This window comes from Sarcophilus harrisii, chromosome 1 (genome assembly GCF_902635505.1).
Source record: "Sarcophilus harrisii chromosome 1, mSarHar1.11, whole genome shotgun sequence".
NCBI classification, from domain to species: Eukaryota; Metazoa; Chordata; class Mammalia; order Dasyuromorphia; family Dasyuridae; genus Sarcophilus; species Sarcophilus harrisii.
Window position 1 is genome coordinate 582,148,460 of NC_045426.1, and position 18,614 is coordinate 582,167,073.

Here is an 18,614-nt window from a genome sequence, read left to right on the forward strand (position 1 = left end):
AGGTTAAGAATCCAAGTTAGATCCTTGTATTTTCATTTATAAAGTATGTTTAATACTAGTAACCATTTTCAAAGAATTATTGTGGAATTAACTTGTGTAAAGTTATCTTCAAGAATTCAATGATCAAGATTAGGTTGCTTAGTAATTTATCATTTGCTTAAAATCACTTACATCAAAGCTCATATAATAAAGCTCACTTGAATTTTTCACTATGAAAATTCTTAGCAATTTTTTGACATGACTTAAAAACTGGGTTTCCAATGACTGACTTTTGGTGTCTTGTACCTAGTTCTTATTTCCAATCCCTGAAGCAGTCTGACCTTAGGCCTGTGAAAGCCTAGTTTTTTAATCTGGATTTTGCCAATTAGAACATGAGCAGCAAAATAATTTTTTCCATACGTACAAATTTTAGCATTTGAGTGTTTTTGTAGGATTTGAAAAAGCAGCTATTTGTGTTCCTTTTGATAAATTACCTTAGTAAAATTTAGGTTACATATTAGTTAACAAATCAAATAGTATTGTAAGGAACCTGGGTGGAAGCAAATTGTAAGGACTTATCAATGGAAGGGCAGAATATACATACTGCTTGTCTGAAGCCCAACAGTTATCCACAAACCTCTTAAATGTCACAGTGAAGTGAACCATTTTAAAATTTTATCCATTTGGTTCAGTAGTCTCCTGAGATCGTAGTTAACTTTCCTTCCATGTTATATAGAACTGTTCTTTCTGCACTACTTAAAAAGACTCTACAGGACTCAAACTGCATTGCAGCTTTAAGATTAAAACGTAATTGGAAAACATGTTGAACTCTAGGGATCCTTATGTTTTATTGTCTCTCCCTCCCCCTTTTTTGAATTAAACTACATTATAATTATTGAATATTTGTATTTCACTGAGTGCTGGCTTACTGGCTGTCTTTATGATCTATTAACCCTTCGAAAGTGTGCTTGTGGTACCTGGTGATCTACTACAGTCAAGACTCATAGCACCCACCCATCACAAGCAAGTCACAGCCAGAGATTGTTTCCTTTTCAATAAAATGAGGTATACCTGTAGGAAAAAATTTTAAATTGGTGCTATTTCAATGAGGTTAAGACAAAAACTTAGGAATGCCTTCCAACTATTATAAGACTATTCCACCTGCTTGCTCTGCAATTTATCAGCTGCCTGAAGTCTCTTAAGATATACTTGCTCAGGGCCAGAGTTTCAGTTCTCCCCAGAACTCAAATACTCTATCCATTACAAACTGGCTTTCACCAACCATTAAGCTTACTAAATGATTCTAAATTGCTGAGTTCTGTTCATTAATGCTCTTTTAAAAGAGAAAAAGTGCATAAAACAACACTTTTAAAAAAACTATAGGACAAAAAGCCTTACTGTATATAAAGTCAGAATATCTAGATAGAGACCAGCAAGATAAAGTTAAGGCATAAAGGTAAACAGATTAAAGTGCAAGGGCTCTATAACATTATTTTGGCAACTTGAGCCTTTTCTGCTAATAGTGAGGTAAAACTGTATTCCAGATAGGCAAGGTGAAAGTCAATCAAATCTAAAGATTGAAGACTTATTACAATGTAATTTCTAGCTCTAAAAGCTCTGTGAAAATAGCTTATTTCAATTCTATTTTTAATACAATGAAAAATAGCCTTTCTCAAAGGATCTCAGTTAAACTGGGTTGCCATCTTAACACTTTAACAATCTCAAAAACAAATTTCGAATATAACTTTTCCCAAACTGAAGCTATTTTTATACAAATGGTTTTTAATCTATCAATTCTGATCCACTCTTTCCTGTTTTGAAGGGAAACTTTAAAAAGGGACATTAGATTTGTTCACCTCTATTGTATTAACACCTGAAGGCTCACAAGCAATTTATAGGTTTTCCAACTGAAGACATGATGTTGGCTAAATTCCAGCTCAGTACTCTTAAGACCCTAGCTACTTTAAAGCATGCCAATATAAAGAGACTGAAAAGAGTATAAAAAGTCATTGTCCACTGTTTAAGGAATTTTTATTAAAGCAAGAATTTTATAATCCAAATTACGTTTCCTTGCTCAGCTATCAATTCTGTTATCTAAAACAGTGGTGATATTCTGAGCTTTTCCACAGTAAAGAATTACAAAATTAAAGAAAGGAATGCTTTAAATTTTTGTACTGTGCTGAAAATTCTTTTCCCCCCGGGTCTATAAAACATTAATTTGTTTTTATATATTTTACTATTTTTTTGGGTTTTTTGTTTTTTCTTGTTTTTTGTTTTTAAATCAATAAGTAATCTAGGACTAGCATTAAGTTTGCTAGACCTGGCATTTGCTCGGTACATCAGGTTCAAAGTTTCCTTTCCTTTTTTTATTTATTTTATATTTTGCAATGTTTTTTCACAATATTTAAGTTTTTCGATGTTTAGATATTTTTCTTCGGTGAAGCAGAGGTTCCATTTCGTGGTCCCTGATCTTTCTGTAAGTTAAGAAAAAAAAAAGTTTATCTTTTCTTTTTTTATTTTTTAGCAACAGCCAAGATTCTAAGCCAGGGGTCATCAACTTACAGAATGTGTACCCAAAAGTGGCATGGCTGGTTCCTGCAACCAACCCACAACAGTTAATAATGCCATCTTTATCCTAGGTGGTCCTTAATTTCCACCCACCATTAACATACAGCAAATGGTCTTGTAGGTAGTGCTATCCTAAAGAAAATCGTCTATATACTAGTCCTTGTTTGGCAAATGTGTATCAAACAGTTTGGTAAGTTTGTTTCTTCTGGTTGACAACATATCAAATAAGTGAAGGTGTGACAACCCCTCATGCTTTTCTTTCTTGCAGCAATTTGTAATTGTTTATTAAGCAAAGGGGACAAATATTTTTTGCTACATAATGTATTTTAAACTCTCCATCTAGTAAAAACTTGAGGACAGTAGGAAAATCAACTTGGATTTTTTTCCCCCTCCAAAGTACTTACTCTTTTTAAACAGTTGGAACACCAGTGGCACTGTTAACTGCTTTCTGGGCAGCTTCTTTAGCTTGGTGAGCTTGCAGTACGGCTACAGCTTCATCAACCTGAAGACAACCAATTAATACAATCAGAATGAAGGGGTGGGCTATATTAGTTGTTTCATGGCTACAAAAAATACAGATGACAAAAAGTTCTACTATCTAGAGTAACTATCTTGTCCTAGGCTATGCCAATTCCGTATAGTGGAGGGAACTGGCCTTGGCTGGTCCCTAAGGACATAACTAGGCCTGGCAAATCAAGGGATTTGCATTACATCTTGGTAGAACGTTCCTTCCAGGGCTCATACTCTGTGAAAGGCCTGTCAGAGCACCCCAATAAAGCAATGAAGAACCTTAGTGAAAGGAAGACAATCACTTATGATTGTAAACCTTAATAAATAATTTGGGCAAATTTCTAGTGATAATAGGGAGAATGCTGGAATACAGAGTAACCAGGTTTTGAATCCAATATGCAACTTAAATGGCTACATATAAACTATAGAATCTTACAATTACAGAACTGGAAGGGCTCCTACAGGTCTTCTCAAGTCTAACCCATATGCATATTTATTTACTTGTTCATTTTCTTTTAGTAAAGACCTAAATAAAATCATTCAAATAGGTGTCAGAAACTGACATTACCTTAGAGCGGAGAGACTCGGGAGACTCAAGCATATGAAGAAGCTCAGAGTTGTCAATTTCTAGCAACATGCCAGTGATTTTACCAGCCAGGGTAGGGTGCATGGCCTGAATGAGTGGAAACAGCCGTTCACCTAAGGAGGTGGGGTGAATAAAGTTTTCACGTCTTTATTTTATGTTGGCACCTTGCAAAACTACAAATAAGATCTGATATTAATGCTTGTATACTCTACCTATGAAAAATACAGGAAAAACTGCTTTAGTAAGAGGACTATGGTTTCTTTCATTAAAAAAAAAGGAAAATTCCAGATTACCCACTCACAATTCATCTAGTCACTCCAGGGTACATCAGTTTTTCCCATGAATAGACTGAATATTAGATGAAAAATTCAAGTCTCGGAGAAACTCAGCAATCCAGCTGTCCCCTCTCCAATTTGGTTCAAATTCCCTTTTCTGGAAACTGGATATGATGACCTCAAACCCTTAGTCTAAGAAAAGCAATAAAGTTCCTCTTTATTAGAAAAGAGGCAGATCACTCTAAATTAGCTAAAAATACCCTTGGGATGCTACTACCAAGGTACTCAAAAATAAAATAAAATAAAATAAAAAAATCTCATTTCTTCCTGGAAAGTATTTGCCTAAATTTCTAGCCCCCAACTCCCTGATTTAGTCAATTAAAAATGAGCCCCACTAAAATAAGTTAAAGAAACTGAAGAATTCATGATTAGCTAAGATCAAATACATACCCAACATCTGCTTTTGCTCTTGAGGAGGGGCGGAAGCCAACATGGAAGCAGTTAAAGGTTCCTGACCTTGCACATGAACAGCAGGCTAGAAGAAAAATAGTACAGATGAAGGCATAAAGATTGCAATCAGGATATTTGAATATGAAATAAAATGGTAATACAGAATTTCCAAGGCTCACAGCCCATTCCAAAGTAACCCCTGAAACTTCCTTTTTTTCCTTCACTCCTGCAAACGTTTCCACCAATATTTTGCTAAACTGCACATCAAATAGTCAGGATAAAGAAGAAACTGAAGTGACTTGGTTCTCTGACTGAAAACAAAGCAATTGGTTGTTAAGCATCATCTGTTTTTTTTTATCTCTTAAGTTCTGTAGCTAAGAAATAATCAAACGTTCTATTTTTAAAAAAAAATTCTATCCATGTTATTCATCTATTATGGAAAAAAAACTTGCATTTTACATGCTATTGAAAAATGGAGACAGATGCTAATAAACTTTTTTTTAAATCACCCAAACTGCTTTATTATGCTGTTGCCTTCAGTTCCTGTTGGGATGGCCACCTTTTATAATCAGAATTAAATCCATACCTGCTGCATGGTAACCTGTGGTTGTGCATTAAGATGCTGTTGAGGATTGCGAACACCTGCAGCATACTTATATTGTGGAACTGTGCGGACAGCAGGAGTAGCTGCAGCTGCAGCAGCTGCAGGACGTGGACCCATTGTCTGAGTTGATGTGTTTGCTGAGGGGAAGAGGGAAGGATTTTAAACATTTAATATTTAATCTTAAAAAAAATTTTGTGGTCATTTATTACATTCCAAAAACAACACTCACCAACACGCTGTGTTGACATGACTCGTGGAACCTGTGAAGAAGCTGGTCTCATTGTACTAAATGGTGGCCTAGGAGCTGCTGGGCGGATAGCACCGGGCATATTCTGGAATGCTTAATTTAGAAATTCAGCCATATATTACTCATATTTTAATACTCAATCTCATTTACCTCACATCTGAACAGATGTGGACACATATAAGGACTATAAAACCAAGTTCTAATTAGCTAGCAACACTTTCTTCATACTCCCTCTGAAGACCACTAAATGAACTAAACCAAGTTTGAATAGGAAGTAAAATTAAGTTATGCTGATTTTCATGAAAATACAACTCCTAAAGGATGACTAAACTTCATGGATCCTTAAACACATGATTATTATGAAGAGGAGCATCTTTTAAATTATTTTGAGACTATAATAGTTTGAACAGATTATTAATGATGTCCACTGATAAATACATTATTTAAAAAATTGGGGGGGTGAAGGGGAAGTGCTTACGATGAGGTCTGGCACCCTGAGCAGTCCAGCGAGGACTTGGTCTGAGTTGAGCAATTTGGCTAGCAGGATAATATGCAGCACGGTTCTGAGTCTGTAGAACAAAAATAAACCAATTACAGCTATCATATCTTTATGTCTCAGATACTACACAGCCCTAAGCAAGTACTTCCATCATATTCTCACTGAAATACTTAGCAAAACATACAGCATATATATACTTGATGATTTTATCATGAAACATCTTCATGTCAAATGCTACACACCAAACTAATTTTAAAGTGGGTATCTTTTCTCTAAAGCATACCTGAGGAATAGCTGCCATGAAGTAACCTGAAGGAGGCTGATAGGGGTTGATTACAGGGTTGGGCACAGCTCTGACGCTCGCCATTCTCTGCATATACTGATTTGTGAGGTGAGCCTGCCGCTCCTCTTTGCGCTGGGCTAAAGCTACATACAATGGCTTAGTGGCAACAATTCTGCCATTCATTTCTGTGACTGCTTTGGTGGCTTCCTCCGGTGAAGAGAAGCATACAAACCCAAACCCTTTGCTGCGGCCACCTTCCATCATCACCTTGTTCAAAGAGGAAAAAGACAAAAAACACTGAAATTATACACAATCCCAGAGAGGCAGTAACAAGCATGCACAAAGGACTTTACACACATTATCTCATTTCTTCATTATTCTAAGTATTTAACCTTATTCCAATTATAAAATTGAGAATCAAAGTGACCAAGTTGCTTATTTCAATGGTCACTGAACTAGTAAGTTATGGGAATGTCAAGTTAAATGCTTTTTTATACAAGGAACCACTGGATGATGAGTAGCATACTAGGCTTTACTAAAGGTAAATATTACAATATTTCCATAATTAACTTACTTGAATTCTGCATTCTATATTTAGCCCTGTACACTATTTGGGATTGATTGAAAATTTTTCTCTAAATGCCCCCACATAGGGAAAACCAAAGATGAGCTGCTTCCACCATCACTAATATGGAACAGTTAAATAGGGAGAAATGCTTGTCCTCAAAGAGTCGCCAAAAATAGAAAACTGTAGAAGCTCATCTCACCACACCTAGGAATAACTAATAAAATGTCACATTATTCCTGAATACGGCATACTGTGTTTATTCTAGACACTTTTCAAGTAACTTGCTTTCTATTACATACGACTTTTAGCCCAATAAAAGAAAACCTAAAATTAAGTCATCCCATTCCTCTTTTTAGCTAAGCTTCCCAAACTGGGAAAAGCCCAAGATGATCTGCTTCCTCTCAATTACTAACAAATTGAAATAAATGTGGAGAGGGGAATAGCATAATCATCTGTATTATCTTCACCATACATCCATTTTTCATTGTTATTTTCAGTTCCAATCAAATTTGTCCAAATTTACTGAGACAACTTCAATTATTTCCAAATTCCAAACAAATTCCAGATGGAACGAACCATCAGTGTGTATATGGACAAACCAAGTTGCTTTTCTTCTAATGGTTACAAAGATTTGATTGTTTTACATCAAAATACTCCCCCCAAAACCACTTGCTAGATAAATAAGGCCTTAAGGTGAAGTATTTAAGTTATGATAATTTAGATCCCCATAAGTTAGGAAGTTGTCATTTAATTTACAAATCACCACAGGCTGCCTTTAAGGTAATCTGGTTTGCAAATTTATTAAACTTTCAATGGATACTCCTTTTTGTAGTAAGGCATCCAGATACTGGACACTAAGGGAAAAAAATGTTCGAGATGCAGTCATACTTTACTACAGGCCTCATGAAAACAAAAACCTGTGAATTTTTTCATTGTAGAATGAATAGAAAGTGTTGCTCTCTAGTACAAAACTTACTCTACATTTCGTGAAAAAAAGAATCAAAAACTGTACCTCAAGTGGAATCACAAAATATAGTAGGCTACCATCCTTTCTAATATCTCAACTTTCATTACTGAACTCATAACTACTTCCCTGCAATACCTATTAGTACGACTTCTCACCAAGTTCTCTATTGTTTGTTCATTTGTTTTACAACTAAAAATTCAAACAAATGGTCCATTGCCCCAAAGGCAAAGTCTTAAAGTTATCAGAATGAGATTTCTCTATCAGGTGTTCTAAAACTAGAGTTAAAGAACTTTAAAAGTGCTCTGCACTATCCCCATTTGAGGTCCAGGCTTCTATCTACTGTACAGCCATAACTGCCTCTATTTCTTTACCAGCCTGTCAAAAATGTGGGGCCCATGACACAGAAAATTAAGAACCAGTGCTTAAAGATCAAGCAGGCACTGACTCTTCATAGCCTAGTAAAACCTTAATGTGTTTTTACACACACAACTCTCCCTGACTTCATACTCTCATCTTCACATTATCCAATCAGTTGTCAAATCCTGTCATTTTCATAATATATTCTCTTCCTCTCAGAGACTACCATGACACCTCATGCATGGACTGGCCACTGGTTAGGTATCCTCTGCTTCAAGTCTTGCCTTACTCAAGTGTAAATTTCCCTAAGGCACTGATCTCTCTCAACTCCATGGGGCTGAAATATCACCTTTAAGATCAAACATAAAATATCCTGTCTGCTAAAACCCTTTATAACTTGTCTCCCCCCCCCCCGCCCCCCATTTTGCCCCACCTTCTTAGCTTTCCAACCTTTAAACTTCACTCACCCCATGCACTATGCAGACACTGCCTTCCTGAAGGTTTTACCTTTTGGTTTCTGACTTCCTTCCGAAACCTTCCATAAGATGCCCTTCTCCCAACACCCCTTTTACTGTCTGTGCTATTCTCTTGCTTACTCTTAAATTGGTGTATAACTTTTTGTACATTAACCAAGCTCCCGAGAACAAGGAGTTTTTAAGGTTTGGGTTTTTTTTTTTTTTGGCCTTTTTCAGTATCCCCAGGTGTTTAATGTCATTTCTTAGAGGTTATTAAAAGTGAGATTCAGATTTACCTTTTAACAAAAATAACAGCAGGCTTACTGATCATATATTTACAGTTATGCTTAAAACTTGATTACAACTGTTTTTGAAAAATTTCTTTTAGAACATTTGGTCTGACTACATATTTACTGCTTGTAATGGGTTATTTAGATTTTTTTAATTATTTAGATAATTCACTTCTTCCATCTATACATACACACACTCTAATATCTAAGAAATGCCACTTTTCAAAAAGAAACATTTCCCCAAAATATTTAGAAAATCTAATATCCAAAGCTTTACCTTTGCACTAGTGATTGTACCAAATGGTGAGAATTCTTTTCTCAGACGCTCATCATCAATACCATCATCAAGATTTTTCACATATAGATTAACACCCTAAAAAGAAACAGTTAACAGTAATTATGGAAGTCTTAAGGATATTCAAAAGTGGATATCCATGCTTAATCAAGCCACTAAGATGCTTTTATTGGGAAAATTTCAAGTTCTCCAAAATCTATTTATTCTCTATTCTGCATTTCAGTGGTCATTTTTCATTTTATTCCCCTCCTCCCTCCACCCAGTTTTAGTTTTTAAAAATAAGTGGGATAACTATCAATTCTAAATTTATTTTTACCATAGTGGCATTCATTTTTCTAGGAGAACAACAATGTTCGCCATCCTAGTCTTATTCACTGTCAAATAACAGGGAAAAAAAAAAACGCCCTCAAACCTGGTATCTGGTGATCCTATCCTGCTTCATTTGTTCAAATTTGCGCTTGAGTTCCGTCTGTCTTTCCACTTTTTTCTGAGCTCGGCCAACATAAATTTGTTTTCCATTTAGTTCTTTCCCGTTCATTTCATCTACAGCCTTAAAGATCATAAAAGATAAAGCTATTTAGATCCACAGGGTAGTCCATTAAACTAGGAAAATAACCAATCAATTGGTCCACTTTGAAGCTTGTACTTTAAAAACCAAAACATCTTTCAAATTTATATGCATCACAAACTTTTCAAAATTTTTTTCATGTAAATGAAATATTTTACATTTTTTATGTAAAGCACATGTACAGAAATGTAACAACTAATTTGCATAACACAATAAGGATTAAAATACCACAATGCCCTTTTTTTCTTTCAGAGTCTACTAGTGCTATATTAGCATACAAGATGGTCATAATTTGGGAATATTAAAGCCTTACTTTTTGTGCATCTTCATGTCTTTCAAAGCTCACAAAGCCAAAACCTTTGGATTTTCCACTTTCATCAGTCATTACTTTTACACTTAAGGCAGGTCCTTTAAAAGAAAAATTTAACAGTTATTTCAAAACTATTCAAAAGCTAATTTTTCAAAATTCAACATATATCAGAAGAGATAAAGTATTAAAGATCACATCAAGTTTTAATATATAAAAAGCCACATTAAACTTGTAACCAGTAATATTCTTTCCTAAGATTTACAAAGCTCTTTCTTTTGTGTCTTTTATGGGTACTCCTCTTGAAAGGCTTCTAAGAGCAGATTTCAGAAGAAAAATTTCTTCTTAAATAGAAAATACTATTGTTATGAACACAAGAAAATGAAATCAATTGCTTAACTTGACCCAACTTGAAATAAATTTTTTATGATGTATCCTTAAGCTACAAAATTTGATACGACTGGTATACCTAGGTGGTTGTTTTTATAAACCAATTTATCTTACCATTCCCTTAGACTAATCTCGTCTTCTTCCACACAAATGATTTTCAAAAAATTTTTCGCCTGTATAAGAAAAAGTTCCACCTCCATATACCCACAAGCCACTTAACAGCTTTAGGATTGTCTTAATCTTAAATTCTGAGGTTGCTATGTCTTATATACTGAGCTAGCTTGTGTCAGGGACAAGACTTGAAACCAGCTGTTTCTGACTCCAGTGTGAGTCCTTTATTTACTCCACCATTCTAGGTATGCATATAGTTTAAAAAAACAAAACACGTCTATTTAAACACAAGTTTAAAAAAAGTCAAAATGGTTTGTGCTTTTGAGGACTAGTAGTATGTGATAACATGGCACAAGAGATCACCTGCAATTATGGATAATATATCATTGTTGTTCAAAATGTGGTCAGAATGCAAAATTCCTAGACCTACCCCAAAATCTGTACTGATTTTGTAAATTCAGGACAATAAACATATAAACAATGACGTCTAACTTTAATGCTATCTCAAAGTGCTTAAATATCATTTCTTAAACCACTTAACACTGGAGAACATTTCCTATTCCTATTAAGTTGGCTAGCTCCAATCACCTGCAAAATGCATTTTGCAGAATTAGAATTACATTTACATGGATTTTTCAGTAGACTGAAATGTGAAATGTTAGTTTAAACCGAGATTATAATTTATTTGACAATTTGAATTTAAGACCTACATAGCAGACCATGTAATTTTTTTAAAACAAAAAATATCAAGTTATGGCTTAGAACTTTACAAATATGTAAAGAAATAACAGAGACATTACCAAACTTGCCAAAGAGCTCCTTAAGTCTTTCATCATCCATGTCCTCACCAAAATTTTTGATGTAAACATTGGTGAACTCTTTTGCTCTAGCTCCAAGTTCTGCTTCTCTTTCTTTACGGGACTTAAATCGACCGACAAAGCTAATTACAGAAACAAAGACTAATATTAGTTTTTTGGGCGATTTTTTCCCCTTTTAGTTCAGGAGAAAGCTGATTTTTTTTTTTTAATGATTTTTGGCAATTTTGAAAATTTTATTGTAGTCTCTAGAGGTTACTAGGTGATGCAATGGATAAAGGGAGCAGAGTTAGGAAGACATTTTTCCAAGTTCAAATCCAGCTTCAGACACTCACATATGACCTTGGGCTGGTTATTTAACTTTTCTCATCTCAGTTTTCTCATCTGTAAAATAAGCTGAAGGAATTGGCAGAACACTCCAGTATCTCAAGCAAAGAAACCCCAAACAGGCTCAGACATAAATGAATAAAAAGTTTGAGGCAAACTAGTGTCAAGTGAACTTCATTTTAGGGGGGCAGGGAGGGGAGAAGAAGGAAGACAAAGGAATAAGATTCCTGCCAATTTCTATTAGCAACATTTTCCTATAAGGTATTAAACCTAAAACACAAAATATTTACATGTGGACATTTCCACATGTGTCCAATCTTTCCTTTCCCTTTTAAGTTCCCCGCCCCCCCCCAAATGCTCTGAAGCCTTATTTGGGAAATCCAACATTAATCCTAGAATTGTACAGTAGTGCTATCTCAGACTTTTTACTAGTAACAAAAATCATTTTAGATTTTTAGTAGCTATAACTCCTTCAACAGAGCTCAGACATCTGAATGTTTTACCTTTCTTTTGTATCCCTGATAGCACAATGCCCAGCAAACTTAAATGTGTTTGACTCTTAGTAAGGGAAAAAATGTTTATGTAGTACTTACTAAATTCCAACAATGTGAAAGCACTTTTTGCAAATTTATCTACTGATGTAGCCTGAGAAGTAGGTCCCACGTTCCTCAATTAAGGTCAATACTTGCTCAGGAATATCAAATTAACTATTACAAATTTGAGGCTAAATTTGAACCTAGGTCTACCGGACTCCTGGATCAACATTGTACTCACTATCTCATTTCTTAATGTTAACATCTTATTGCAGATATTCCATTTGCCTAGCTTCATCACCCAGAGTCACTTTTAAAAATCAGTGAATAATGCTTTCAATTTTAGACATTTTCACTCATAGCCTAAATAAAAACACCTGGTAAATTTCATTGTTTTTCATACTTGTGGTAATAAAAAGTGGGTAATTCCTGGCTACTTATAGCAAAAAAGAACCCAGAATTTTATTTCATTTATCCACAAGCATTTAGGTCTTCTTCTTAATCCAAACTTCAATGCATAGAATTTTCTTATGGCATTATTATGAAACAGACCTTTCAGTGTCCACAAATAAAATCTACCTTTGTTTTCCTTTTTGTATCCAAATCAAGATATTGACTTTGGTCTTTAGATCAAGGTCATCTTCAGAAAAAGAAGAATGCTACAAAATCATGTTCCTTTTCCTAAACTAATGAATGACATGTCAAGACTAAAATCTTGAGTTTTTGACATTTAAGATTTACAATTTAAAGGGCTTCATTATTTAGGTAAAAATGTGTGAAAATATTTATTTAAATCACTCCCCTTACTCGTTTTTGTTTCAAAAATTTATCTGTGATTGTTAAAAATCATTGGAAACATTTAAGAAAATTAAATCAAAATTTCTATTGCCAAAATTCTGCATTTATTTTGCACATTTTTTTCCTGGCTATTTGTATTAACATTTAAAGTAAATATTAAAATTTAAAATTATATTATCAATAGACTATAAACTCCTTGGTGACAGGAACTTTTTGTTTATATTTGTTTGGACCCACAATTTATTGCACAGTAAGCACATTTAATATTTGTTCTTATAATCGAAAATTTTGAATTCCAGAGATTAGGTGATATCCAGAAGTCACCCAAGATGACTTCAGACTATTTCTTTAGCACTTGTACCACCAATTAGATGGTCCCAACAAGTTAGATATATTAAAAACTATCAAGATGGCTATATACTTACACTTTTCGATCATTAAGAAGCATTCCATTCATTTTTTCAATAGCTCTTTCAGCAGCTTCCTGTGTCTCAAAGTGTACAAATCCATAGCCCTTTGACCCATTTTCATCACATACCACCTAAAAATGTATTATCATTTGTTACTAAAGTTATTTGCTTAGTAGTTTCTAAGTATTATATTCTGATCTCTTTGTGATTTTCCTCATCCAAGAATGACAACACTGCAAACTAATATATTTCTTAAACTAGAGTTTTAACTTACCTTACAAGAAAGGATGTTTCCAAAAGCAGAAAATGTATCATACAATGCTTTATTATCAATGGATTTATCCAAATTTTTGATGAATATATTGCCCACACCACTTTTACGTAGTGATGGATCACGTTGAGACCACATGATACGCACTGGCTTGCCCTTAATGACATCAAAATTCATTGTATCCAATGCCCGTTCAGCTGTGGGAAGAAAATAATCAGATTATCTTTTATGTTCTAAAGTGTTTTCAAGTTTACGTACTCTGAAGGAAAAAGGCCCTAACACCTTAAAAATGGTCTCAGAAGAATGCTGTCAATATTACCTTTGTAATTATCAGGCAAGGAAGAAGCTGCCAATACCTTTTAATCTGTTCAAAGTGTGGTGTGATAAATGAAATATCAGAAATCAATTATTCACATGAAAAGATGATTAATACAAAATTTTAAAATTACTGACATCTTCCTTAATTATCCAAGATATTCATTCTTTTACCAAATAGCCACAATTTATACCGATTTTTCCAAATAATCAGATGATCAAGTTTAATTTATGGTGTTATATTCCACAATCTCTTTTCACCAATGTAAATATTACTTTTTATGGCATACATTGCACATTATCACTGAACCCAGATGCTTGCTAGACAGAAATACAAGTAACACAAAAATAGCTATCAATTCTTTAACTTAATAGCTATGGTTGCAGTCAAGGTTTGACTATTTATAACTACAGGATACCTCACATTACAAAAAATATCTACCCCTAAGGCCAAAGGACCATCATTAGTAGCACCTTCCCCCTAACAAGAATGAAAAACTTCTACTTTTCATGATGTCCCAGGCACTTTTCTGCAAATGAAAGTTCCAGTTTTGGAAATCAGCTAGCCAGCCCATTATCAATTGGCCACACATACTCAGTTTCTCCTGGTTTTAGCTGACTTTGCTTGAACTTCTTTTGAATGAGTCACCGCTTCCTATTTATTAGAAACTAACTGATTACTTTCGAAAGATTAGTGTATAAGCCCATCCTATCAGTGTGTAGACTAAAGAAAAAAAAAGAAAAAATCAGCTCTGAATAGTTGTTTAAATTGACCCCAAAGCCTACAAATTATAAAAATATAGTCCCAGAGGAGCAATGCTTTCTGTTGATTGGTTGCTGTACTGCTCTTTAACTACTAGAAAGGATCAGTAATGTAAACAGAACCCTGTATCCATGGCAACCTACAGCTCAACTTTTCAAATCACAAAGTAGTTTATTTTTCTCCAAAACTTTATAGTTTCAGCTCTTTATGTATGAGCAGTCACTGCATGAATCAGCTCCATCTTAACATTTTCTGGTTATTAGTGATAGCTAAGTTACTGTATTCACTTCAATTAGTTTTCAAAAGTTAAAGATTTAAATAAAAAAAATCAGGAAAATAAAATCTCTTGGGAAAAACCATTCAGTATCATCTATAATTAGTTTTAATAGCACAAAAGACAAGAGCATATTCGAATTAAAATTTTAGAAAGATTATGCTGATCAATTTCACTTAAGTATTTTCAGTTTAAGAACTGGTAATGAAATTAACTAAAAATGTTGGTCAACAATTAAAGCTTTAAACTTCGAAGTTCAGAAATTATTTTAAATTTTCCTCTTTAGTATAATGTATCATCAAATGAAGTTTTGAAAAAATTGATTCCTGTCAAGTTAACAAGACATAAATTTTGCATTGAATTCACAATACTTTTATGTTCTAATTCCAGAAATCATGAATTTGGACTATTGATACAATCTCGATTCTAGACCATACCCAGTTTAGTTGCGATTTCACTACTCAATTGGATATTCATCTAGAATTCAAATCAAAATAGAATCCCGCTGTACTTCGAAGGTAATGGTTATTTTGGTACTAAGCGATGAAACTTTGTAACACAGAAGAAACTTCAGTCACATCAGGTGAAACAGAAAGCAAATATCAAGCCAATTTCTAAACAGCAAGTTCGAATTTTAAGCATACCGTTTTGAACTTTGGCATTTACAATGGTTAAGAGAGGCCAAACTGGGGTGGGGTGAAGGGGAATTATCCAGAAGCAGTTTTTCCTCAACTACACCCCCTACCCCAACACTTTCCAATGGGCTTCATATATGCCGGCAAGAGAGTCTAACTGGATTTCAAGGGCCAGAGTTCTCTTGGAGGATTTCAACAGAGCTAGGCCTCTGGCCTAAGGGTTACAGAGTTCAACACGTGGTAACTGGGGGGCACCACCTGACTTCTTTGGCATCAACATCTTCCCCAGGGGTAGCGGTCCCCCGTATACCTGAGGAGTCACATCACTGGCAGCTGTGGAATGGACCGGCGCCCAACGCCCCAAACCAGCAAACCCACGCCTTAGAGGGAGGGCTTGGGAAATACAAAATCCCAACCCCCAAACCTACGCGTCATCAAAGTTTGGAAGTGGCTTTGCGGCCGAGAAAATGGTCGCAAAGGAGGAAGTGCTCGGGGCGGGGGGCGTGTGGGTGCCGCGTGTGTATGAACATGGCTCCAGGGGCAGCCCAGTCCCGACGCGGCTTTTTCCCAACTTGGACACCAAACCTTGGCCCTTCTTCGGTTTTTCTCCCCCACACACCCAAGAGCTTCCCTCCCAGACTGTCCCCTCGGACCCACCCCCATCCGGTCTTCGGCTCCCTCGTGGTCTCTACGCCCCCGACCCTTTCCCTCCCGGCCCCGGGCTCTCACCGTCCGCCGGCTGCTGGAAGTTGACATAGGCGTAGCCCAGGGAGCGGCGGGTGATCATGTCCCTGCAGACCCGGATGGAGAGGATGGGCCCGGCCGGGCTGAACTTCTCGTAGAGCATCGCCTCGGTCACATCGGGGTGCAGATCCCCCACGTAGAGCGAGGCCATAGGGTAGCTGGGGGCGCTGGGGTTCATCTCGGCGCCGCCGCCCGAAGGGCCACAAGCCGCGAACTTTCCGTGGGAAGAGGTAAGGGAGTGTGGGGGGCCGGAGTCTGGAGCCGGGGGGCTGGGGGGGAGGGGAGAGAGGGCAAGCGCAAAGGGACAAAAATCAACCGGAATCGAAAACTACTCAACGGCCACGGAACGAGTACGATCCGCCGCCGGCTACCGGTGCTGCTTGCTCAGGGGCTGGCTCGTGAGGTGGCTGTGGTCCTGGCGGCGGGGAAGGCCTGTCTCTTCGTTCCCTCTCGGAGCTGCTGCGGGGCCGCGGGCGGCGGGTCGGTCTCGGCTGCTTCACCGGGTTATTTTATAAAAGAGGAAAAAAAATAAAAGTCTCCGGCGGGGGAGACGCGGATTTTTTATGATTTTTTTTGTGGGTTTTTTAAAAGATTTTTTTGTATTTTTTTGTATTTTTTTAATAATAAATGTGTGTTCCGGGCCCGGAGCACACACTCCGCACTCACAGCACTAACCGCCGGGGAGAAGGGGACGCGCCGCCTCCCGCACCCTCTACTTATACCCGGCGTCGTACTCGCCCCGCCCCCGCGCGTCTGACGCCGGCGCCCGGCGCGAGCGTCAGTCCAGAAGGAGGGGGAGGACGAAGAGGAAGATGAAGGGGAGGAGGGGAGAGAAAAAGAGGAGGAGGAAAAAGCAGAAAGGAGAGGGAGAGGCGGTAGCGGCGGCTGCGGGTGTGGGGAGGGGTGGGGTGGAGAGGACAAGGGGGTGGGGTCACCGCGCATGCGTCAGAGGATGGGGCGGAGCGAGGATCGACGCGAGGTTGGGGGAGGGGCGACTCTCTCGCGGAGGAGGTCCCCGACCCACCCTCCACCGGGGGAAGCGTTAACCCGTCACTGCGGTGGTGGGCGGCGCGCGGTAGCTTCCTGGTTCCTTCGCTCTAACTCCCCCCCACGTGCTGCCGCCTCAGCCTCCTTCTCTGAGCCTCCCCCTCCCCCCTTCACCGGCTCCTAGTGCACCCCCCACCCGGGGACGCCCCCCCCACCTCCCGCAACCTCTGTCCAGCACCCCTTCCGGGGTGGAGGGCGACCAGAAGTCAACCCCCAGCCTGAAATATGCATGGGACGGAGCAGTGAGCGGTTCCCGGTTACCCCAGGCCAGCCAGACTACGAGTCCCAGCCTGCAGCGCTTTCCCCGCTTTGGCGACCCCAAGAGGCGGCGCGGCGCGGAGCCGGCCGGGATCCGTAGTCCAACGGCCACATCTCCCGCCCTCCCCAAGGCTACGGGCAGCGAACGTCTGGGGCGTGGGGGAGCCGCCCGCTGCCTCGGGCCGTGTGGAGCTCGGGCTCCCTCCCTTGAGGCCCGGGGAACCCCAACTCACCGCACCCCCACCCCCACTGCCACCTCCCGCGTCCGGACTTCCGTCTTCGGTTAAACAGTCACTGCCGCCCCGATGGGGAGCCCCTTTCTGCTGGGGCTCGGATGGGGGCGGGGGTGGGGGCGCGTGACAGCCAGCACGTGCCTATCCAGGGCATCTTTAAGGTCACGTTCTTGAGCGATAAACTGAGCCTTCAGGACCCCCTGCTTCTTTTCCTTTTATCTCCTAGCCTGGAAATCTAGCCCCAGTTCCCACACCGCCTCTAGACACTTGCTGCTATATTAGATGACTCTTAATTGGGGAAACATTTTGCATATCGGGCTTTTCTTTGGTCCTTTGGATTTAATATTCTATATCAGAGGTTGCTTCCCCCTAAGGCAGGAGTAACTAACCTCTTTTGAGAGGGAGCAGGGCGGAGAAGTGGGGTCATGAACCCCTTTGTCAGTCTGAAGCTTCTGAACCCCTTCTCAGAATATTTTAAATGCAGAAAAATAAAACATAAGAAGCCTATTGTATTGGCATACAGTTTAAAAATTAAAAGTTTATGGACTCGGGTTAATAATACTCTCCGCTCTAGGTCCTAAGGATCAGTTGTTACCTTACTGTGCCACTTGGCAGACTTTTTCAATTCCGTTTAGCCCACGTTTAAGTCTCTGCGTATGAGCAAAGCACTATGCTGGCTTCTTGATTTTTCTATTCCTAATAAGGTATATGACACGTTTTGGATTTTTTTTTTCAGAGTATTTTAAAGATCCAGAACATGCAAAAAGTGAATGGCATTTTCTATATCCATCCCCCAAGAACTCAGGGTTCTTGAACACTTGAGAACTGTCACCTAGGAAAAAACGGAAATACCATATGGTAAAAGTTTTAAAAATAATTTCT

General features: G+C 38.1%; 1 protein-coding gene across 1 annotated transcript; it reads right to left on the minus strand.

The window, feature by feature from the left end:
• Positions 1-1,993: 1,993 nt before the first annotated feature.
• On the minus strand, positions 1,994-17,097 carry PABPC1 (poly(A) binding protein cytoplasmic 1). The gene is made up of 15 exons (XM_031947061.1): positions 16,180-17,097; positions 13,467-13,660; positions 13,208-13,323; positions 11,110-11,249; positions 9,815-9,909; positions 9,346-9,483; positions 8,916-9,011; positions 6,002-6,268; positions 5,698-5,788; positions 5,202-5,312; positions 4,955-5,109; positions 4,369-4,453; positions 3,626-3,756; positions 2,952-3,049; positions 1,994-2,453 (listed from the first exon to the last, which is right to left on the minus strand). The coding sequence occupies exons 1-14, from the start codon at positions 16,370-16,372 to the stop codon at positions 2,957-2,959; spliced, it is 1,905 nt and encodes a 634-aa protein (XP_031802921.1). The 5' UTR covers positions 16,373-17,097; the 3' UTR covers positions 1,994-2,453; positions 2,952-2,956.
• Positions 17,098-18,614: the final 1,517 nt, after the last annotated feature.